This window comes from Scylla paramamosain, chromosome 31, assembly GCF_035594125.1.
Source record: "Scylla paramamosain isolate STU-SP2022 chromosome 31, ASM3559412v1, whole genome shotgun sequence".
Lineage (NCBI taxonomy): Eukaryota > Metazoa > Arthropoda > Malacostraca > Decapoda > Portunidae > Scylla > Scylla paramamosain.
The window spans coordinates 9,913,646-9,939,233 of record NC_087181.1 but is presented as its reverse complement, the minus strand read 5'-3'; the positions used below and the strand labels follow the sequence as shown (position 1 = coordinate 9,939,233).

General features: G+C 38.7%; 1 protein-coding gene across 2 annotated transcripts in view; it reads right to left on the bottom strand.

Annotated features, from left to right (window-relative positions):
- The window catches only part of LOC135116444 (ATP-dependent translocase ABCB1-like), a 45,953-nt gene that overhangs the window by 2,220 nt on the left and 18,145 nt on the right, over positions 1-25,588 (bottom strand). For both annotated transcript variants that reach the window (XM_064033907.1, XM_064033908.1), the window contains exons 9-23: positions 20,899-21,085; positions 20,311-20,488; positions 19,694-19,866; positions 17,871-18,074; positions 17,220-17,390; positions 16,876-17,068; positions 16,097-16,290; positions 12,250-12,402; positions 10,006-10,110; positions 6,498-6,659; positions 5,939-6,142; positions 5,153-5,282; positions 2,559-2,670; positions 2,122-2,278; positions 317-514 (exon numbers count right to left, since the gene is read on the bottom strand). In XM_064033907.1, coding sequence (XP_063889977.1) covers positions 317-514; positions 2,122-2,278; positions 2,559-2,670; positions 5,153-5,282; positions 5,939-6,142; positions 6,498-6,659; positions 10,006-10,110; positions 12,250-12,402; positions 16,097-16,290; positions 16,876-17,068; positions 17,220-17,390; positions 17,871-18,074; positions 19,694-19,866; positions 20,311-20,488; positions 20,899-21,085 — 2,521 coding nt within the window. The remainder of the gene's footprint in view (positions 1-316; positions 515-2,121; positions 2,279-2,558; positions 2,671-5,152; positions 5,283-5,938; positions 6,143-6,497; positions 6,660-10,005; positions 10,111-12,249; positions 12,403-16,096; positions 16,291-16,875; positions 17,069-17,219; positions 17,391-17,870; positions 18,075-19,693; positions 19,867-20,310; positions 20,489-20,898; positions 21,086-25,588) is intronic.

Genomic DNA, 25,588 nt, shown 5'->3' with positions numbered 1-25,588 from the left:
CACCATATTTGCCTTACATCAAAATTAATTTTCATACATTCCAATTTTCAGCTTGGTTCTAAAAAGAATTAATAAATTATGGAACATGCTTCCAAGGTGTTGTGAAAACTGAAAACCAGGGATACATTATTTCCCACAAAAATTATTCTTTTTTTTTTCCCAGGATTAACATTTTTGGATGGGTTGATAATAATCACAACTGTTACATGCCTTGCTAGCTGAGAAATACCATAGACTAGAATCTCAGACACTGCATGACCAAGCTGTACTTGAGCTTTTAATAATGTATCTAGCACAGAAAAAGGCCAGTACCTACCACTGTCCCTTTTTGGGCATTATAAAACCTCTCAAGGAGGCTGATAATGGTGGACTTGCCACAACCAGAGGAGCCCACCAGTGCAAGGGTTTTGCCTCGGTCCACCCGCACCCCTAGACCCTGCAGAATGGTGGTGTCTGGCCGAGTTGGATACACAAAGTGGACACCCTGCAGCTCTATAGTGCTGATGTCTCCACTCTGAAAATACAATAAAGGCTATGCAGTCATGCATGTGTTGCCTGGCTTGTAGATGAAAGAGGAGAATAAGAGAATCAGAGCACAAGAATAAGAAGAACAGGAACAGGAATAAATGGCAACTTCTGTTACAGACATCACTTCATGGAAATAGACCCAGACAAAGATGAACAGAGATAAATAAACAGGTGAATAATAAGTAGTTTCAATATATATTTTGTCTGTTACTTGTGTTCAGTCACAATGAACCTTATTCTTACCTTCTGATTCTAGAATATTAGCTGCATGCAGAATCACAATATCTTATTGTGATCAGACACTTGTCAAATTTCAGAATTTTTTGGATTTTGGAATGGAAAATTTTTAGGGTAGAATTTAATGTTTTTTTTTAGATAAGACATTACAAGGGACCAGATGTCTCAATGGTAGAGCACTTGGCTCGTGCCCACAAGGTTGCAAGTTTACATCTCAATCTTGTCAATTACTCAATGAGGGAGGTAGCGCTCTCTTGTTACCCTAGCAGGGCTACATGGTCTTGAGTGGCCTAGCTCAGGGATTCTTGAATCCCTGAGGATAGACATGCATGTTTCCCCTCACTGCAACCTCCTCATTTCATCACTCACATTTAATTCTCCTGATGCCATAATGGGTCCTAGCAAGCTTAACAATGAAGAAAAGTGTTGTGATGACTGTTTATTTGAAAGGGGCTCATTAATTGTGAGACTGGACGGAAGATAGAAATATAAGAAGCAGCTGTCACATGGGTGAAGGCTGCACTAGCACTGGGAACAGCTGTCACTCCTGAGAGAAAGAAAGTTTCTGGGCAAAAATGAAGACACACAAGAATAGTAAGTTGATAGGATGTATGCTTTGTAAAAATTGAGTCACTCTTCTCTCTCTCTGTCAGAAGGGGCTTGTGAGCTGCAAGGCAGCAAGGAGAAACAGCTGCTCCAGGTAGCCTTTGCCCCCACTGTGATGGCTGTTTCTAATCTTTCTATATTCCTTCCAGTCTCCCAATTACTGATCCCATCTTGAACAAATGCCATCACAACACTCTTCATTGTTAAGCTTGCCAGCACTCATTATAATGTAAGAATTAAATGTGAGTAAAGAAATGAAAAGGTTGCAGCAAGGAGGAAACAGGCAGGAGAGTGCAGGATAGACATCTACCCCCGTACCTGACAGTTACTGATACTGATTTAGAAACTGAGCAAAGCATTTTCAGGGCATGTGAGCTGTCATGCATGATTATTTACCACTTTTTGATACCTCCCATGGCAATAAATCAAGCATCAAAACTTTACACCTTGAGCACACTGTGATGTTTACATTTTGTCATTTTATTTTATTTTTTATAATTTTTTTGCAGTGGAACCTTCCCACCACTTTGTGAAACTTTTCATTTATAATGTGTCATGTCGCCATTCAAAAAGTATCAGACTTCCAAGAATTTACAGATTATGGAATTTCTGAGAAATGATTCTCAGCCTGTACTAGTTTTCAACCAATAGAATTACAATTTGTCACAACTCCTTACTACTTTATTTGATTTTAGAATATGAAAAATACCAAACTAAAATGGAAACAAAAACTTAGCCATTGACAATTACCAAACGCAGGCCAGTTCCAGCAGAAGAATCGATTTGTGGGTGGCGGTCCAGGAGATGAAAGATCTGCGAGGCTGCAACGCGGGCTTTGCTGTAATTGGGAGCAAATGCCACAGCCTGTCCCACCATCATGGTCCCCAGGATGAGAGCTTCAGCTACCCTGACAAGAGAGAATTATCATCATCTTCATCATCATTTCATTTAACATCCTTACTTTTCTTTATGGGAAAGTGTGGTAGAAAGTGTAGACATATAACCAACTGGTACTAGAACTGTTTTGCAATGAAAATCCAAGACATTTTTATAATTCTGCAAGGATATATAGTAATTTATATATTCTGGTGCTTTCTTCATTGTTGATTTCTGTTCCCTTGAGGCCAACATAAAAACATTACTTTAACAACAAACATGTAAACAAGCTGGCATTTCATAAAACTTACTTGAAAACATCTTCATACGATATTTGACCAACATCAACCAGGTGACCTCCATACAGCATGGTTGTGGCGTAAGCAAAGAATGGGACAGCTTGAGCAAATCCAAAGGCAATACCTATAAAATAGCAGTGATTAGACACCAAAAGGAATGTCTTGTTTTTAAGACAGTGAGACTATATTAATAGAATCTCTTGTAATTTCGAAGGTTTTACAGTGGTGTATGGTAGGAGTGAGCACTATAAATGGTAGTATGTTCCCAGACTCATAAGCCATGCCTTGTTTGGCTTACTGTGAACCATGGCAGGAGTGTGCAGGTGGCAGCTGCTCAGTGTTCTTGTGCAGACCTGCTGCTATATGGGTAATAAATTAACACAAAGAGGAAGGTAAAATATGGTAACATGGATCATGCAGTTTACAATACCAGACAAATTCCAAGGCTACCATTCTTTTGAATATCAGAAAAAATAAAAACAATTAAATTCACAACCTGAATCCTCCTGTATCCAAAGGAAAAATACACACACACACACACACACACACACACACACACACACACACACACACACACACACACACACACCACACACACACACACACACACACACACAGTGAGATGAAGGTGAGTTTGGAAAAACTAAGGGAAGAGAATGTTTGGAATGCGTTGGACAGAGAAGTGGTTCAAGCAACAACAAAACATAATTTCAAGATAAAGTTTGATAAATTTGGGGATAATAAAGAAGGGACAATAAAAGCATAGCTCCCTTCCCATAAGTCATAACTACACACACACACATACACACACACACACACACACACACACACACACATACAAACACACACAAACACACACACACACTGGAGAAATGTAGATAGTGGAGTACCACAAGGATCAGTGCAGGCACTACTACTTTTTCTTATCTACATAAATGATATGTCAGGAGTAAAGAGTTACATGAGCTTGTTTGCAGATGATGCAAAGTTACAAAGACATATAAGAAACAACAGACAGCAAAATTCTGCAAGAGGATTTGAATAAAATCTGGAACTAGAGTAAGAAATGGGAAATGGAATATAATGTGAAAAGTTGTCATGTAATGGAAATGGGAAAAAAATGAAGAGACCAAAATGGACATACAAAATGGGAAATTAAGAAGTAATAAAAGTACATGAGAAAGATCTGTGAGTGATAATAAAGGATAGTCAACAGTCAGAGAAGCATGTATAAAAGCTATTCAGAGATACATATAAAATGATGAGAAATACTGGAACAGCATTCCACTACATGGATAAAGATATATGGAGAAAGATAATTTCCACCATGATTAGACCAAAGTTGGAATATACTGAGTCAGTGTGGTCTCCCCATAAGATACATATAAAAAAAAACTAGAAAGGATACAAAGGATAGCAATGAAGATAGTTCCAGAACTGGAATTAACATATGAAGACAGGTTAAAGGAAATTAATCTGCCAACATTGGAACAAAGAAGAGAAAGAGGAAACTCAATACTAATTTATAAATTGTGGAATAGAGTAGAAAAGTAGGAAATACCAGATACACATGAGGACACAGCAAAAAACCAAGAAAATGAAGCTACTTGAGTAACAAAGAAATACAGTTTCCTACAGAGAAATACAGAAGTTTGGAACAAGCTCAGTGAGGATGTATTTTTGGCAACAAGTGTACAGCTTCAAGGAAAAACTGGATAAGTGTAGATATGAAGACAGGACCACACAAGCATAGCTCAGGCCCTGTAAATTACAATTAGGTAAAACTAGATAAATACACACACCTATATTCACACACACACCTATATATATTTTCACCTATATTGAGAAAGATAAGATAAAAAACTGAAAACAACAATGATATGTCCAAGATTGGAGTACGCAGCATTACCGTGATAACCAAGTTTGAAGAATATCAGAAAGCTAGAAAGAATTCAGAGAGCTGCAACTAAAATCCCTACAAGCCTAAGAGAGTATAGTTAGAAAGAGAGGCTGAAGAGATTGGGTCTGACTATGCTGGAAAAAGAGGTGATTTGATAGCACTATATAGAATACTGGAAGGGATGGAAAAGTTGGACAGAGATGACCTTATGATACCAGATATGAGAGGTACCAGAGGACATGAAAAGAAACTGAAAAGGAGTGCTTGCTAGAGAGACATCAAGAAACATAGCATTTCCCACAGAAGCACAGCAGTGTGAAATGAACTTATTGATGAGACAGTATGCCAAAACAGTCCATAAATTTCAAGAAAATTTTGATAAAAGTTGATGTGGAGACAGGACAGCACAAGCCTAGTGTGGCTTTTATCCTGTATCTCACAATTAGGTAAATACACACACACACACACACACACACACACACACACACACACACACACACACACACACACACACACACACACACAAAAAAAAAAAAAAAAAAAAAAAAAAAAAAAAAAAAAGTAGCAAATGCATCTTAAATATTTAACATCAGAAACTTAAAACTTTTGTATGGTATTATTTACAACAGTGAATATTCTTTAAGTATTATCACTAACTGCAAACCATGTTAGTTATTAAAGAAAACTGGTATTGTAATATTAGTACCTCTCAGGTGTGATTTCTTCAGGGCTTGTAGGTGAGGTTTGAGCAAAGCAGCAGAATATTCATCAGCAAAATACTGCTCTTTATGAAGACTGGCCACTGTGCGGATGTTTGTGATACACTCAATGGCAAGCTGCAAGCATTTGGTGTGATGGCAGCATGTAATGCATGAAAAAACATCACTAAATGTGTACTTAAATACTGCTTTAATTTCTGCATTTTTTCTATAGTCCCAGAAGTTACCATAAATATGTTTTTATAAGAACCTAAGCATATACCTAGGCTGTTGGCTTATGAGAGTGAGTGAGAGTTGATGTCCTCTATCATACCATATGACATTGTTTGTATTATTTATCTTCTATGTTCTAACCAATGGTGGTACTGGCCTGGGAACCTGGTCACCCTTATCATGATGAGATTCTAAGGTGCAGCAACAATTTACTTCATGAACATAACTGGGTTGTCACAGATGGGTGACAATTGGCACCGAGCTTAAGTCTCATTAAGGGGAGCACTCATAAGCTGCCTGGGTGAGGGGATAATCCTGTCTGGTCTCTTGGAGTTGTGTAGGTCATAACGTTCCCCACTTAACATGTATTGCAAATTTTGTTAGGGAGAGAGAGAGAGAGAGAGAGAGAGAGAGAGAGAGAGAGAGAGAGAGAGAGAGAGAGAGAGAGAGAGAGAGAGAGAGAGAGAGAGAGAGAGAGAGAGAGAGAGAGAGAGAGAGAGAGAGAGAGAGAGAGAGAGAGAGTAGCTATAATAAAAATTCTTATTGAAAACTTATCTCACCTTTCCTGCATCTTGTAAGGACTCAGATTCTGTGACACTCTGGCCCATCAGGATCTTGCTTTGAAGGTACACAGCAATGAGGACAAAAGGTATGAAGGGGAAAGAGATGAGCCCAAGCCTCCAGTCATAGTAGAGAGCCAGGCAGATGCTGACACCCAGAGTAGTGAGGGCCTGTATTATTGTACCAATCCTTGACCCTGTGGCCTGGCAGGATAAAGAAGTAAGCTACCTTCACAAAAAAATAAGAACTCAAACTTATAATAAAAAAACAGCTTACAAGTTTTGTCCTGTGCCATTAGTAAGAGTCAACTTCATTCCCATCTATCATAGTCACTTGCAGGAATGACAAAGCCAAGTTCATCTATCAGCATTCAAAGGAAAGTTAAAAATAATTCATTTATGGTACCACCCCCTTAAGGTAAATCTGAACTCTCATGCCACAAGGTCAAGGGTCAAGCGACCAGAGGTGCATGTACTGGAATATAACAAAACTTTCAGGTAGACTATACACTGCTAAACAAAAGAAGACCAAAACAACAATGTAAGCACAGTTACTCACCCCCTGGACAGAGGCAGCATCCCCTGAGAGACGGGAACACAAGGCACCAACAGAATTTTTCTCCTCATCAAACCATCCCACCTCCTGCCTTAACATGGCGGCAAAGGTGAGTTTACGCATCCGTGATGTCAGTGTCTCTCCAGAAAGGGCAAACATGTATGCCTGCGGCAAAGAATTTTAATAAATTTTCTATTTATCTGCATGCCAAGCTGATATACCCCTACAGGATGGGAAGCCAAGACATGGCATCTATACCAAAGTTTGAGAAATAACTGAATCCCACTTTCCTCCCTACAGCTTGCTTTGTCATACATGGGATGCTGGTCTTCAGTCCTTTTGCTCTGCCCCTTACAGTGGCCTTTCAAGACACACAGGAAATACTGAGATACAAAAGGAATACAAAGACATCAGCTCTATGTCCCATGTCTCTGACCTGGCTATGTGGTTAATCACCCCAGGCCAACTATACTCTGTTCACGAACATCAGAGACACAAGCCCCTCCCTCATGGTAGAGCTTGGAGGGCCCTGAATTCTATCCCCATTTGGTGGCAGTGTCCCAAGGTGTGGCAGAGGGTTTGACATTGTTTTGGTGACTCTCCTAGACAGTGGTCTACCCTTCACATGTTACTGCTAATCCCTCAAACCCCTCACTCAGGCCAAATGCTTCCTCTCTATTTACCTATATATATATATATATATATATATATATATATATATATATATATATATATATATATATATATATATATATATATATATATATATATATATATATATATATATATATATTTTTTTTTTTTTTTTTTTTTTTTTTTTTTTATGTAGGAAGGATACTGGCCAAGGGCAACAAAAATCTAATAAAAAAAAATGCCCACTGAAATGCCAGTCCCATAAAAGGGTCAAAGCAGTGGTCAAAAATTGGTGGATAAGTGTCTTGAAACCTCCCTCTTGAAGGAATTCAAGTCATAGGAAGGTGGAAATACAGAAGAAGGCAGGGAGTTCCAGAGTTTACCAGAGAAAGGGATGAATGATTGAGAATACTGGTTAACTCTTGCGTTAGAGAGGTGGACAGAATAGGGGTGAGAGAAAGAAGAAAGTCTTGTGCAGCGAGGCCGCGGAAGGAGGGGAGGCATGCAGTTAGCAAGATCAGAAGAGCAGTTGGCATGAAAATAGCGGTAGAAGACAGCTGGATATGCAACATTGCGGCGGTGAGAGAGGGGCTGAAGACAGTCAGTTAGAGGAGAGGAGTTGATGAGACGAAAAGCTTTTGATTCCACCCTGTCTAGAAGAGCAGTATGAGTGGAACCCCCCCAGACATGTGAAGCATACTCCATACATGGACGGATAAGGCCCTTGTACAGAATTAGCAGCTGGGGCGGTGAGAAAAACTGGCGGAGACGTCTCACAACACCTAACTTCATAGAAGCTGTTTTAGCTAGAGGTGAGATGTGAAGTTTCCAGTTCAGATTATAAGTAAAGGACAGACCGAGGATGTTCAGTGTAGAAGAGGGGGACAGTTGAGTGTCATTGAAGAAGAGGGGATAGTTGTCTGGAAGATTGTGTCGAGTTGATAGATGGAGGAATTGAGTTTTTGAGGCATTAAACAATACCAAGTTTGCTCTGCCCCAATCAGAAATTTTAGAAAGATCAGAAGTCAGGCGTTCTGTGGCTTCCCTGCGTGATATGTTTACCTCCTGAAGGGTTGGACGTCTATGAAAAGACGTGGAAAAGTGCAGGGTGGTATCATCAGCATAGGAGTGGATAGGACAAGAAGTTTGGTTTAGAAGATCATTAATGAATAATAAGAAGAGAGTGGGTGACAGGACAGAACCCTGAGGAACACCACTGTTAATAGATTTAGGAGAACAGTGACCGTCTACCACAGCAGCAATAGAACGGTTAGAAAGGAAACTTGAGATGAAGTTACAGAGAGAAGGATAGAAACCGTAGGAGGGTAGTTTTGAAATCAAAGCTTTGTGCCAGACTTTATCAAAGGCTTTTGATATGTCCAAGGCAACAGCAAAAGTTTCACCAAAGTCTCTAAAAGAGGATGACCAAGACTCAGTAAGGAAAGCCAGAAGATCACCAGTAGAGCAGCCTTGACGGAACCCATACTGGCGATCAGATAGAAGGTTGTGAAGTGATAGATGTTTAAGAATCTTCCTGTTGAGGATAGATTCAAAAACTTTAGATAAGCAGGAAATTAAAGCAATAGGACGGTAGTTTGAGGGATTAGAGCGGTCACCCTTTTTAGGAACAGGTTGAATGTAGGCAAACTTCCAGCAAGAAGGAAAGGTAGATGTTGACAGACAGAGCTGAAAGAGTTTGACTAGGCAAGGTGCAAGCACGGAGGCACAGTTTCGGAGAACAATAGGAGGGACCCCATCAGGTCCATAAGCCTTCCGAGGGTTTAGACCAGCAAGGGCATGGAAAACATCATTACGAAGAATTTTAATACGTGGCATGAAGTAGTCAGAGGGTGGAGGAGAGGGAGGAACAAGCCCAGAATAATCCAAGGTAAAGTTTTTAGCAAAGGTTTCATCAAAGAGTTCAGCTTTAGAAATAGATGTGATATATATATATATATATATATATATATATATATATATATATATATATATATATATATATATATATATATATATATATATATATATATATATATATATATATATATATATATATATACACACACACACACACACACACACACACACACACACACACACACACACACACACACACACACACACACACACACACTTTTGAGACATTACAATCACCCAGTTCTTGCAAGTTATTTTCTTATTTTCAAAATAACTGAAAGGTTATAAAGAAAGCTGTGGTGCAGCTGAAAGAAAAATGCTAATCAAGCATTATAATTAATGAAAAGATGCTGTAGCAACAATGCAAAATAATCATTCAGTTCTTGCAGATTATTTTCTTATTTTCAAAGCAGAAAGAAAAATATGCACTCTCTTTCCAATGTGTCAAGTAAGGGGTTAGATGCTTGCAGTCCAGGTGTCCCTAAGCACCTCAAGATGATTAATGTCATTCTCTCACCCATCCAGAAATTTACAAGCCTATATACTACTCACTTTGTGTCTTCTTCTCTTTGAATGCTACTGACCTGCTTTTGTGTTCAAGTAATAAGACATTTAGTGAAGACAGTGAAAGATGGTTTTCATGTACTTAAAGAAAACAGTTTGTGTGTTGGTAAAGAAACAATGAAGCACTATAAAATGCATGCTTTCACTGAATACAGCCAGCCAGTAGAAGGCCAAAGCACTGATCCATGGACATGTTTCACCCAGGAGGAGGGGCTTGTATCTCTAGCATTCGTGAACACAGTATAGTTACTGTTTACATACAAGGTTGTAAACTCTACAATTAGTATCTTCATGCTAACAATGTGAAGAGTTTTAACAAGCTTACTTATATAATGAGGAGGATTTTATTTTATATTTTCTGCATTATGATTACCTACTTAAGTCACATTAATAATACCTGGACAAACATTGACACAGCTGCAATGAGGCCAATAATGAGAAAGAGCACTGCATAATAGTCTCCTTGTTTTCTGGCTTCTACTTCATCTGCTGTTGACAGCGACTGAAAGAGAAAATCATGATTATGCAATTTCAATCTTGCACACAGGTGGATAACATAAATGGAACTGACTGACAACAGTAAGTCAACATTTTCATACACAAAATAGAAAAAAAGAAAAAAATGTACTTCACCAGTAAAAGACTATATTTGGACTACACCCCACCATCAATGAAAGTGATGCACATGATAAACAAACTGTTGTTTCATAGTGTGGGGAAAGTGTCCAGCTCAGTTGAAAAAGAGAGATTAATATGAAAATGTGGCAGCATCGGCAAGCAGTCTGAACATATGTTAACTGTCACATTTCTACATGAGTCTTGACTCATTTGACTCTTGACCCCATTAAGGAGTACTCACACTTGACTCACATATAAGCCTCAAATATCCCAAACCAATATAGCCCTAACTGACTCCCTCCAGAAGGGCAGTTTTGGATCTATGGAGAATTCTAGGGAGACAGGACTCCCACAAAGAACTGTGCAGTGTATGTGCAGCATTAGCTTAAAAGATGCTGTGAAAAATAATAATAATTTCCCTCAGTGAAATAAACTGCCCTCCATGACGACATGTTTTATAAAGAAAACTTTACTTTTAATAAAGCACCATCTAAATGCTTCACCATTCCTCATAGCAAGAGAAATAATGCAAAAAAATTCTGGTTTATATGACATGAAACATAACAAAAACATCAGCATGCCAATTCTATTGACACAAAAGCAGTAGTCATTCCATGGAAAATCAGGATGATACCTCTTCAGGTCCCCCCCAATTAGCAAAGACAAAATGCCAGAGGCACCTCCACTTTGGGAGATCCTGAGGAGGGATTGCAGCAATAGTACAAGATACAGATATAAGGTTGTGATCAGAGGAGCCCAATGGAGAAGATAGGATAACAGCATAAGCAGAAGGATCAGAAGTTAGAAAAAGGTCAAGAATGTTAGGCATATCTCCAAGACAGTCAGGAATACAAGTAGGGTGTTGCATTAGTTGCTCTAGGTCATGGAGAATAACAAAGTTAAGGGCTAGTTCACCAAGATGGTCAGTGAAGGGAGAGGAAAGCCAAAGCTGGTGGTGAACATTGAAGTCTCTAAGAATGGAGATCTCTACAGAAGGAAAGATAGTAAGAATGCGCTCCACTTTGGAAGTTAAGTAGTCAACGAATTTTTTGTAGTCAGAGGAGTTGAGAGATATACAGCACAAATAAATTTAGTTTGAGAGTGACTATGTAGTCATAGCCAGATGACAGAAACTGTGGAAGATACAAGAGCATGCACACACAGACATAACATCCAGCTTTGGATTGAAAATGAGGATAGAAAAAGTAGGAGGGAGCAGAAAATTAACTACTGTCAGTTGCCTCTGGTACCTGTGTTTCAGGGAAGAAAAGAAGATGAGGTTTAGTACAGGAGAGGTGGTATTCTACAGATTGAAAATTAGATCTAAGGCTGTGAATGTTGCAGAAGTTAATGAAGAAAAAGTTGAGAGGGGTGTCAAGACACTTAGGGTCGATACCTGAAGAGCAATCTGACCTGGGAACATCTGTGCTCCCCTCCCCAGACAGGAACTCCAAGGCTGGTGTAGGAGTTGCCATATTCAATTTAGAATTTTGAGTGAAGGGTGTGCATGTAATTAGGTGCATATAGTTTTGTATGGAGGAAGAGAGTTGTCTTTAGAGGGCAGGCAGTGACTACCCCCTTGTGTTGTAAGACACAAAGGGAAATGTTCAGTGAGGTCACAGCTGCGTTACTGATAAGTTCACTGCACTCCTTGACCCAGTGTTTGAGACTTCACTAGAAATAATAATCATTTTGGCAGGTGTCTACTGCCTCCTTACATTTGATCTGATCACCTGCTTGGATCAATACAGGCAAATCTGTCATAGAGATCCTTGAAGTTGATTTATGAACTTAAGTCCTATTTTAGTATTCACAACTTCTCAGCATTCAGCACCATTATACACATCCAGTCTTCCTTGCTTCAAAGGCATCACTCTCTCTCTTCATCCCATCCATACATCCCATGAGTAGTCTTCTCCTCAGTGTTACATTTTCCATATTCAATTCTGTTATCCTCTTCATCAATCACCATTTTTCCATCATTACACACAAAGCTTAACATGGATCAGAGACCAGGTCTTACCCCAAGAACTTCCCCAAACATGATGGCATAGAGGGGAACAATAGTACCCTGAATGGCTGAGCCCAGTGCCCCAGCCAGCATGTATGGCCACTCAGTTGAATTCATCTTCATGATTCTAGATAGTGGCACAGTGGGAAGATTCTCCTTTTCCTTCTGAAATATAAGAGTCACAATGACAACAAGTGTTTATGAAACTAGCACTTTTATATGTAATATTCAAAACTATGAAACTTCCTGTTTGTCCAGAACACTATAATTTCTCACAAAATTACAATGCCGGAAATGTTTCAACAGGAGTTGAAATTCTTATCACACAGATCTAAAACACTGTATGTGTTATCCACACATCAGCCCAGACTGCACCTTCATCTTGCCTACATTATGTCTGGATTTCTTTCCCTCTATCTGTAGACTTTCCATGTATTCATCGATCAACACTCATGATGTGAGATCAAAACAGGTGTGGCTCATGCAACGCTGTCTCCATCATGAGTACAAATGCAAGCTGTCACCACACATCCTCTGAAACTAAGCAGTGCACAAAGTCTAAACTTGAGGAAAAAGAAAGCAACAATGGAAGGAGTGTTGAGTGATGTGGACTACACTGCTAATTGATAGATAACACATAGATTGTGGTCAAACATCATCTAAAATGCTATGGTGACAACACAGCCACACAACAAACTTTGAATCTTAGATGCTTAAATTATATTTCATTCATAGTTTCACACACATGTAGCTCAGATACTATAAAAGACAACTAGGTAAGCTAGGTAAATACAGCAAAGTATATATACACACACACACACACACACACACACACACACACACACACACACACACCACACACACACACACACACACACACACACACACTACACTACTACACTATACACCACACAGTGTAGTGGTTAGCATGCTCAGCTCACAATCAAGGAGGCCCAGGTTCGAATCCTGGGTGCAGCAAGGCAAATGGGTGAGCCTCTTAATGTATAGCCTCTGTTCACCTAGCAGCAAGTAGGTACGGGATGTAACCAGGGGGGGTGTGACCTCACTGTCCTGGTGTGGTGTGTCAGTGATCTCAGTCCTACCCAAAGATCAGTCACTATGAGCTCTGAGCTCTTTCCGTAGGGGAACAGCTGGCTGGGTGACCAGCAGATGACCATAGGTAAATCACACACACACACACACACATGAGAGAGGAGGGAGAGTAATCATTCTGACTAAAAAATGTGTTAAAGAGGAAAAGGTAATAAAAAGTGAACACAAGTCTGAAATTCTACAAGTGATGATTAGAAGAGGAAATGGAAGGATAATGAATTATGTAGGAGTGTATGTGCTACCTATGACCAATTGTTAGGAAATAAATTAGGAGACACTGACAACTACTGGAAGTAAGAATTCATGGAGTAATTCATGGAGAAACAGACTATTAAACCGGGCAGTGGAAAACTTGATGACTCAATGAGTTGATTGTGATACCAGATTTAGTGGAAGAGATAAACCATCAAGACTTGATTTAGTGTTTACCAGGGACATGGAAATTATTGAAACTATACACTATGATAGCCCTCTAGGTAAAAGTAATCATGTGTTGATGGAATTTAATTTGAAAAATGAAAATGTAATCATTGATGAAAATTATAAGGTGAAAAGATTTAAATATAATAATGCTGACTTTGAAAAATAAAGGAAGTACTTTGTTGCTGTGGACTGGAAAGACTTTTAAGATTCAGAAGATATTTGGAAAAGAATGGGATGAATTTATAAGGATATACAATTCTGCTGTGGAAAAATTTGTACCTAGAGGAGGAGTGAGATGTAGAAAGGATAAAGCATGGTTCAATACAAAATGCAAAGAGGCTAGAAATTTTAAGTCAAATTCTTGGAATAGATGGAAGAAGAGGAAAACTGAGCAGATGGGAGGAATATATTGATGTTAGAAACAAGTACATTGAGATAATAAGGATGGAGAGAAGAAACTATGAGAGATATAATAGATAAGTGTATAAATGAACCCAAACTATTCTTTAGACATATTAATGGGAAGATGAAGAAGGAAGGTGTATCAAGACTGAAAGTTGAAGGAAAAATCTATGAGGATGCACAGGACGTGGCAGAGGTTATCAACAATAGTTTCAGATTGGTATTTACTGTGTAAGGGGAGTTTGATGCTAGAAGGGATAAGTTGGTGAGGAATATACGAAGTACAGTCCCAGTCAGTTATGAGGAAATACTTAAGCTGATGTAAATAAAGCAACTGGTTCAGATGGAGTATCAAACTGGATATTGAAGGAATGTAGAGAACAACTGGCTGATAAAATTCACAGTCTAGTGGTGACATCACTATCACAGGGAAGAGTACCAAAAGATTGGAAGAGAGCAAATATTATACCAATATTCAAAGGAGGAAATAAGGAAAACCCACTAAATTACAGACCAGTGTCCTTGACTAGTGTTGTAGGAATACTATGTGAGAGAACAATAAAGGAAAGATGGATGGAACATTTGGAAAGAGATAGTTTTGGTAAATTGTCAATTTGGATTTAGGAGGGGAAGATCATGCTCCATGAACTTATTGTCCTTTTATTCAAGTCGATACTGTGCAGGAGAGAGACGGATGGGCGGATGGTGTCTACTTAGACTTGAAGAAAGTGTTTGACAAAGTACCACACCCAAGATTGCTATGGAAGATAAAAAAATAATGGAAAATTGGAGGAAGACTGTTGGAGTGGATGGAGGATTATCTGGATGATAGAGAGATGAGAACTGTAATACAAGACCAAAATTAATCTTGGCTGAAAGCAACTAGTGATGTCCCATAGTGTTGGGACCAATAATGTTTGTAATATATGTGAACACCATACTCGTAAATAAAGAAATAGATACTTATAAGAACTTATTTGCAGATGATGCTAAGCTGATGAGAAGGGTAGAAAATGTAAATGACTGTATGGTACTGCAAGATGATTTAAATAAGATAAATAGATGGAGTAAATCTTGGCAAATGGAATTCAATTTAAGTAAATGTAATGTAATGGAGTTTGGTAAGAGTAAAAAAAGAATACAATATCATTGAGATGGATGGTGTGAAGTTAAAGAAGTCAAAAGAGGAAGTGGATTTGGGAGTAACAGTTACTGAAAATTTGACTTGGGACAGACACATTGATAAAATTACTGTAGAGACGATGAATTTGTTAAAGAGTAAAAATGCCATTCTCATACTTGGATGAAGGAATGATAAAAAATTACTGATTTCCATGATAAGACTAAGATTGGAATATGAGGCAGTGGTGTGGTCTCCTCATACAAAGATAAATATTGTAAAATTAAAAAGAGCACAAAGAGCAGTACCTATGATGGTTCTGGAGCTGAGCAAGTCATCCTATGAAGAGAGACTAAAAATGTTGGAAATTCCTACCCTTGAAAATAGGAGAGAGAGAGATTTAATAAACATCTATAGAATGATAAATAGTATGGAAAATGTGGACAAAAAATATTTCATAAATTTAGACACACAGAGTACAAGGGGACACAGTAAGAAGCTGAAGAAAATTAACTGTAGAAGAGACATCAAGAAATATAGTTTCCCTCATAGAAGTGTGAACAAATGGAATGAACTCCATGAAGACACTGTCAATGCCATAACTGTCCATGCTTTTAAGACCAAACTGGATAGATATACAAACGGGATACTATAAGATTACTCTCCTCCCGTAAACCACAACTAGGTAAATACAATTAGGTAAATACACACACACACACACACACACACACACACACACACACACACACACACACACACACACACACACACACACACACACACACACACACACACACACACCTCTGTCTCCTTGGAGTGCCTGCTGGCCTTGGTGGAGGTGCGGCGGCGGCGGAGAGACTGCCTGGTGGAGGAGGTTCGGGCAAGAGCTACAGGAGACTTACTGACCAGATCGTCCATGATGTCTTGACTCAGTTCAGCCACACTAATGACATTCTCCTCATCACTGCTGTCTGACTCTACATCTTCCTTGTCAGCTGGTTAAAAAATTAGCATGACACATAATATGAATAAAAGCTAGAACATCTTAGTTAATTTTCTGAATGAAAGAAAAACTAGATCTGATTTTGAGTAAAAAGTGAGTGAATGTACTATAGCAAAATTTTTTAAACTTTTTTTGCTTTGAGTTAAAAGTTTTTGTTCTACTTTTCTTGAATCCCACATTGCATACATGAGAGAAGGTTAGCTGAAAAATTTAAAATAAAAATCCTCTATAGTTTCAAAAGACCTTTCACCACTCAACAGTTAATATAAGATAGAACAAATACTATAATCACATCTACCAAACCTAGATGTACATTAAAAATTACAAGAAACAGTTCAAGGGATAATACATCAATTTAAGTTAATCTACTGCCAGACATCAGGAAAAGACAATTCAGAAAATCATTTTTTTTTTTAAATGTGGCTGCAAAATTAGGAAATAATATTATTTTGCTGATGCATCTTGTAATTTTTATGTCAGTGAGACTGGCCAAGGGCAGAAAAAAATTAAATAAATAAAATGCCTGCTCACCTTATAAGAAACAGGACATCTTTTAACAACAATGTGTATTACTTACCCTTGGAAGACTTTCGTTCACTTGGAGGGATTTGTGCAGTGACTAAGTTGTAGTAAAATGACTTGTGTTTCATGAGTTCCTTGTGGGTTCCTACCTCAGCCACTAACCCTTTGTTGAATGCTACAATTTTGTCAGCACTTCTAATGGTTGAGAGGCGATGGGCTACAATAACTGTGGTGCGACCACGACGAACCTGAACAATAATGATAATTGTTACTATGGTGATATTTTTTATCAACTTCTATTTACATGGACTCCTCTTCATCATTACCAATAGATAAGAAATAAATAAAGAGAAAAAGGAATAAAAGCAAAATAAGCAAGAATATAAGAAGTAACTTAACCTTATCAAGTGCCTGCTGAACTATTGCTTCACTCTGGTTGTCCAGGGCTGAGGTAGCTTCATCTAGCAGCAGGATGCGTGGCTGTTTGACCAATGCTCTGGCAATGGCAACACGCTGCTTCTGGCCACCTGACATCTGCACTCCTCTGTCTCCTACTTGAGTCTCATATTTCTGTTGATAAAATTAATCTCAAACACAAGTTAACCTCCAAACTATAATCCACAACAGGTATTGTGTCTAAAACCTCATATTATAAGATATATTCACAGTTTTATCTCATCATGGGTGATTTATCAAATATACGTAACTCTAAAGAGTCCTGGACAAGTGCATCATAGAAATAATGAGTGTGGACCAGGTTGGTGCAGTATATTATCCTTCAAGTATGTTACAGCACTAAGTAATTTCTATAGACATCATGAAGATACTAAAACCACGCTGCTTAGAACTATCATAGACTTTGAATGATACAAAATACCAATCTCAGTCATTAATTTTTCTAAACATATGTGTCCAGAACATGAAGACAACCTTACCTTCAAATTAAGTAGTACACAAAAAATTACATCACCCATTGAAAAATCCCATATTTCATGTGGTAAAAATTGAAGGGAGAGAGAAGGGTTATAAAAGAAGATATATGTTCCACACCTTAGGCAGCTTCATTATAAAGTCATGTGCATTTGCCTCTTTAGCTGCTGCCTCTATTTCTGCCATGGAGACTCCATCCCTGCCGTAACGGATGTTTTCAGCAATAGTGGTGCCAAAGAGGACTGGCTCCTGTCCCACCACACCAATCTGGTCCCTCAGCCATCCAATATTCAAATCTTGGATAAGCTGTCCATCAAGCATTACCTGCAAAACATAGAGGGATATTGCAGAAAATACTGCACAAAAAATTAGGAATGTATATGTACAAAACACTTGTACTAATGATATTTTATGAAGTAATATTTTGATATTTTCTAATGGCCAATGCCTTTAAGAAATGTAGACCCTTCGCACCACAAAACAAACTGATTCACCTGACTGAGGTAGTCACTGTCATTGCCATTTCCTATTCTCCCTACTATAGCTATTTCATATGTAATGACATAGCTAGAGTCACTAGTGTATGGTGTGATGAAATGTGCTATGTATGTCCTTTTCTTTACTTTTTATCTTTGTAACTGAATAAGTGTTAGATGTACTGTCATGTATTAATGTATTTTAAGGTGAATAATGTGCTTCCTGAGTGTATTTCCTCTTAAACTGGATAGTAAAAGGACCTCACGGTGTTCCCCTTTTTTTTAAATCCCACACGGTCATTTCCTTTGTGGGCAAAAAGCATGGTTGAGCGAGCATGAGGGACAAAGGGTGGCAACTAGGTCATGTGAGGATAGCTCCACCCCTTTGTATAAAGGAAAACAGGAAATGGCCTGAGATGCGCTCAGCTGCCAGACGCTACCAAGGTGGATCACCCCCAGGGCATAAAAAAGGCTGTGACCCAAGCCTCCTCCTCCTTGACCCCTTTGTCAGCCTGGGGCAAGATTAGGCCAAGTGGGGAGGACTGAGCATGTGGCATCCTTTCCTTTTGACTGGTATCTGTTTTTATGAGTACCCCCATGTGTAAGAACTTTAAGCTTTGTTAGTTCACAGCATATTGTGTCTGGGTGATATTAGAATCTTGTGTAGAAGTTAGTTATTATGTTATTGTGTGGAATTGGGATGTGGTGAGGCAGTAAAAGGCTGATATTTCAGAGTACTGAGGAGTAAGTTTATTATGATTTTGCTGTATGGAGTTTGTGAGTGGTGAGGAAGTACAAGGAGTCTTGGGGTTATTTTTTTTTAGTGTTGTGCCAGAAAGGAAGACTTGTCTACCTTGCACATGATATTGATCCTGGAGTTTCTGTTACTATCACTTGTGTGTGTTTGTTAACTTTCTGTAAATATAACTGTATAATTGTGTATAAATTTGGTTTTCCTTTTGAGTCCTACTAAGAGGAGGCAAGGGAAGCACTACTATCCCCAGGCAGTAAAGATTAGACTACCTGGGGTGGCGACCTCAAACATTTGTGTACACAGGTGTCACACGTAGTGTGCCCCCTGGTTTGTGACAATGAATATAATACTGATAAATATGTGCATTACTTCACACTGTCACAAGTACCAGCACATCATTCTGAACACCTAAATAGTGCTATGAAGGGGTTGAGTACAGGGGAAGCACCTCCTTCAGATGCTTCTACAAATACTATGAAGTGTGCATTGCATCACTCTCACCACCAAGAGCTGGGATAAATCAAACATCCACACGCCAAACCAAGGAGTGATGGAGAGAGAGAGAGAGAGAGAGAGAGAGAGAGAGAGAGAGAGAGAGAGAGAGAGAGAGAGAGAGAGAGAGAGAGAGAGAGAGAGAGAGAGAGAGAGAGAGAGAGAGAGATACATAAGAATAGAAAATGTACTATCTGTTGTCCTAATGGTGTCCTACTCACATCTCCTGAAGCTGTGTCATAGAAACGCTGTATGAGCTGGATGCATGTAGACTTGCCACAACCTGAGGAACCCACCAGGGCAACAGTCTGACCTGGCTCCACCTTCAGGCTCACTCCTTGCAGAACTTTAACATCTGGCCGTGAAGGGTAACTGAAGTGCACATCTCTCAGCTCTGTGGACAGGATGAAGATGTTGGGAGACCCTTCAGCTAGTCAGAAATGCTTAGAAGTTGAGATGGCATCAAAGTTAAATTCACTAGTCAGAAATACTTCAATCAATGTTTATTTAGTTGAAATACTCTAATCAGTGTTTATTTAGTTATGTATTATTCAAGTTATTGAGAGAACCTTCAAGAATGTGTGTAGTTGGACAAAATCAGCCCAACCCTCTCTTTCTTGCCCCCTCTTCCCAGGAAAAAAGGCAAAGCAAGACTCCTGAAGTATGGATGTGATGATATGACTCTAACAATAATAATTAATCAAATCCTAATGGCCTTACACAACTATAGCTCAATGACAGAGATTTATGATTTATGGCTAGTAGTAGAGTAGTGCTACAAATCCAACATCTGAACTCAGTCCCTTCCTGCTGGTGTGCAAGGTAAACAGTTGATTACCAATTGTTCCTGTGATGGAGTGAGGCATCTTTCCTTCTTTGCTGGATGGGTCAATAGCAGACTTCCTCTCCACAATACTGAATATGGTGGCTGCTGCTCCTCGTGCTACAGTGAAGGCTTCCCAGTACGGTGCTGACTGGCCCACATTCATGGCCCCCATCAACACACTGAAGAACACCTGCCATCATGCACAAAAATATAAGAAAATCAGACAAGTCAATGACAAGTGAAGAGAAACACAGCATGAAGCAGAAGCATTTTATCCTCCAACACTTTGAGTGTTCTCTTCTTCAATGAGAATACAGAAGGCATGCATACATATGATGCACCACCTTATGATGACAACACCCAATGTCAGAAAATAAGATACTTCTGCTTCATGACATATTTTTCCTCACTACCATATTTCACCTACACAGTAATATTTAATGAATCGAATAGCAAATAGGAAACAAGAATATCAACATTATTCAGCAATGCATTCAAATTATAATAGTTTACAAAGACAGACAGCAAGTTTCAATCTCCACATTCAAATTATAATAAAGATCCTGCAAATCACAATGTTCCCTCAAGGCACACACTCACAATGATGAGCTTTGATGGGTCGTAATCCCCATTTCCTGCACGGGAGTCCAGAATAAGACCTGTGCCATACCAGAAGGCGAGAGCATAAGCAGCATAGATGAACAACCACATGACACCCACACCCACGCCCGTCATCAAGCCTCTTTTCACCCCAGCATTTCTGGCATACACCAAGTTGTCCTCATATCTGTGTGTGGATTCTGTCATGACAACCTGTTCTTACATTCATTCATAACACTTTTTGGTATCAGTTTACAGAATTTGCTACATTAGTGTGTGTGTGTGTGTGTGTGTGTGTGTGTGTGTGTGTGTGTGTGTGTGTGTGTGTGTGTGTGTGTGTGTGTGTGTGTGTGTGTGTGTACATGTGCATTTGTGTGTGTAATTCAGTTTGATATTAATCATTCATGACCAGAAAAGGAACACTGAAAGGCACCAGTGGAACCTCGGTTCTCAGACTTAATTAGTTCCCAAAGGCCAATCGAAATCCAAAATGTTAGAAAACCGAAATTATTTTCCACATAGGTATCAATGTAAAATGGATTAATCCATTCCCAGACACCAGTCTACAATGTCTCAGTGGCTTATGACAGCTAAGATGGCTGCTTCACAATATCTCCAGCTCACAAATTATTTATCCAGAAAGGATCTAATGAATTAATTTATTGACACAGAACTCATCAGAAGATACTGTTTAGACTGATCTAGTGAAGGAAGCCTTACAACGGAACACAGAGAGGAGCAACCCACTTACTGCCAAAATAAAGGTGATCATATTACTTAGACATTTTGTTGCTGAGAAAAGCTACTGGAAAAATGCAGTTGTGCAGTAATGATGGCATTGGGGGTCATTGGGAGAGCTACAGGTGACTCAGGATTACTCCTGAGCACTGAAAACTGTTTGTTTACATCGAGGCTTTTCAGTGGGATCACATTATCTTGTTTCAAAGATTGAATCACTGTCTTACACTCTGTGTCTCTCCTTCAAATATACAAAAACAAAGTAGATATTTATAGAAACTATAAATTAGTAATAAACAGCAGTTTTTGCTATGTCTTTTAATATTTGAAATCAAGTAACTTTGTTCTAGAACTGAATTATGGTACCACAACTGAAGCAATAATGAGTTCAAAATTTTGTTTGAAAACCAAATTGTTTAAAAAGGGAGGCATTCAGTAACTGAGGTTCCACTGTATTTGGCACTACATACAGCTTGTTAACAAGCATTAGGGTGGCATTTAACTATTTAGATTAAGAAATTATGAAGAAAATTATAACAAGCACGATACGACCTAAATTTGAATGCACAGCAGTAGTTTGGGCTTCACATAGAAAAAAAAGATATACAGAAACTGGAAAGAATACAGAAGCAACAAAGAATACAGACAGCAACAAAGATGGTAACAACTGAAAGACTTAAGCTATGAAGAAAGACTTGAAGAGATGGGATTACCAACACTACAAGAAAGAAAATGAAAGAGGAGACCTGATAAGAATATACAAATTAGTAAACAATATAGAAGGGATAGACAGAAATTACTTGGTACCACAGATGGAGGAGGGAGAGAGATGGACAAGGGGACATGGGAAGAAAATAAAGAAGAGTGGATGTTCACGTGACATCAAGAAATACAGCTTCCTGTATCAAACTATTGAAATGTGGAATGATTTGAAGGAAGAGATGGTTATGGCAGTGTACATATGTTTAAAGAGGAACTTGATAAATATGGTTATGGAGACAGGATAAAATGAGCTTTGGCTCATGCCCTGTACAATACAACTAGGTAAATACACATTGCCTCATGGTTCAGTGGCAAAGGGACCAAGTCTGTACTGGCCATCATGGGTGACATAAGTTCAAACCCCACTAGGGGCTGGTCACTTCTGGGATATTTCTGCTGACAAGCAGGGCAGTTATTGTCTCCCCTGACCAGGGGGATTGGGTGTGTGGTGTGTGAGATCACAGTCTTACCCAGTGATCGGTAATAATGAGCTCTGAGCTCACATTGAGAGGGTAATGGCTGATGGTTGTCGGTCTGCCTGTGATCAGGCCATGGTGAGTTACACACACATGCATATACACCTTTATCCATTATTTCCTCTTTTAGTTTGCCACATCTGGTTTATTGTTCTTTAGGTAGTCTTTAGGTTCCAATAGACTCAACACCAAACCATCTATATTTATATACAGAATTTTTAAGCTTCCGCTTGGTGATCTTTCATGGCATCTTTATGCCACCATTTCCTCACTTTCATGTCCACAACTTTCCAAATGAATCTCCTTGCTTATTCCCATGTTCTCTCCTCATTTTTTTGACTGGACCTCTACTCTCAACTCTTTCAGTTTACTTCTCACTCTCTTCTTTATTCATGTCTCTTTTTATCCACATTTCCCTCATTCCTTCTATTTTTGCCAATTTCCTTGTTCTTTGTAAGACATGTTCCATTGTTGTTTGTGACATGAATCTTATTTTTCATTGGTCTTGTTCCATTTTTTGTCATACTTTCTGATCCTGTAAAGCTCTTTAATTTGTTCAACTATCTCCTCTCCTTCCCCAGCCACTTCTGCCATAATTTCCTTACCCCTTTTTGCCTCTTCTTAAGCTATTTTCATAGGTAGGTTCTTCTCCTTGACCCCAAATATCACCACAAACATCTTTCTCTGTACCGTGTCTTTCACAAGATTACTTTTTCCTCTATCATTTTTATCACTTGCTTTTCTATGTCCTTATTGTGTTCCTGTTGCTGTTGCCATATTATCTCCTCCATATCCACATTTTTTTGTTGTTCTCTCTCTTCTTTCCAACTTTTGACTTCCTCTGTCACTAAGTCTTTTACTTTCCTAACCTTAATTTCTCTCTCTTGTAAGGCTTTCTTTAACTCCTTGTTCTCTTCCTTGAGCATCTTGATTTCTTCACAGTACTTCTTGTTGAAGTCCACTATTTTTGTCACCTTTTCTCTCAGTTCTTTGTTTTCTTTTCTCTTTTCCTCTCCCTCTTCTTCATCTCTATTATATCAGTGGATTTTTTTTACACTGTCACCACCCACTTCTCTCTCTTCCTTCCACATCTTTATTATTGCTGCTAAGTTATGTATTCCTTCTTGTATTTTCACATTTTCTCCTTCAATTTTCCACATTGATTTATTTGTATGAGCTACACTGAGGTCCTACTCCTTGAAACCTTTGAAAACATTTGCAATGCTGGCTGCCATCTTCCCTGTTGATATTATTTACTTTTATACTACTCTTCCATTTCACCCTTTCGGCCACTTCCTGATTTACACTTCACTCTCCCTGCACTCACACATCACACTATTCCCTATTATGGAGACGGGACTCAAGCTTGGACCCCCTGTACAACCAAAACTTAAGTAAATCCTTGGAGCTGCTGTTGATGCATCGAATCAGTGTGTGTGTGTGTGTGTGTGTGTGTGTGTGTGTGTGTGTGTGTGTGTGTGTGTGTGTGTGTGTGTGTGTGTGTGTGTGTGTGTGTGTGTGTGTATTTACCTAGTTGTTTACAGGAGGGGAGTAATCTCATAGTATCCCGTCTCTATATCTATCCTGTTTGGTCTTAAAAGCATGGACAGTTACAGCATTGACGTCTTCACTGAGTTCATTCCATTTGTTTACACTTCTATGAGGAAAACTATACTTCTTGATGTCTCTTCTACAGTTAACTTTCTTCAGCTTCTTACTGTGTCTCCATGTACTCAGTGTGTCTAAATTTCTAAAACATTTTTTGTCCACGTTTCTCATACCATTTATCATTCTGTAGATGTTTATTAAATCTCCTCTCTCTCTCTCTCTCTCTCTCTCTCTCTCTCTCTCTCTCTCTCTCTCTCTCTCTCTCTCTCTCTCTCTCTCTCTCTCTCTCCTATTTTCAAGGGTAGGAATTTCCAACACATAATCTCTCTTCATAGGCTGACTTGCTCAATTCTAGAACCATCTTAGTTACTGCTCTTTGTACTCTTTCTAATTTTACAATATTCCTCTTTGTATAAGGAGACCACACCACTGCCACATATTCCAATCTTGGTCTTATCATGGAAATCAACAACTTTTTTATCATTCCTTCATCCAAATATGAGAATGCCATTTTTACTCTTTTTTTAACAATTTTATCATTGTGTCTGTCCAGAGTCAAATTTTCAGTAACTGTTACTCCCAAATCCACTTCCTCTTTTGACTTCTTTAACTTCACACCATCCATTTTATAATTAACTCGTAACTCCATTACTTTACATTTACTTAAAATTGAATTCCATTTGCCAAGATTTACTCCATCTCTTTCTAAATGTTCCATCCATCTTTCCTTAATTGTTCTTTCACATAGTTTACCTACAACACTAGTCAAGGACACCGGTCTATAATTTAGTGGATTTTCCTTATTTCCTCCTTTGAATATAGCTGTAATATTTGCTCTCTTCCAATCTTTTGGTACTCTTCCCTGTGATAGTGATGTCACCACTAGACTGAATTTTATCAGCCAATTGTTCTTTACATTCCTCCAATATCCAGTTTGATACTCCATCTGGACCAGTTGCTTTATTTACATCATCTTAAGTATTTCCTCATAACTGACTGGGACTGCACTTAGTATATTCCTCATCAACTTATCCTTTCCAGCATCAAACTCCCCTTCCACAGTTAATACCAATCTGAAACTATTGTTGATAACCTCCACCATGTCC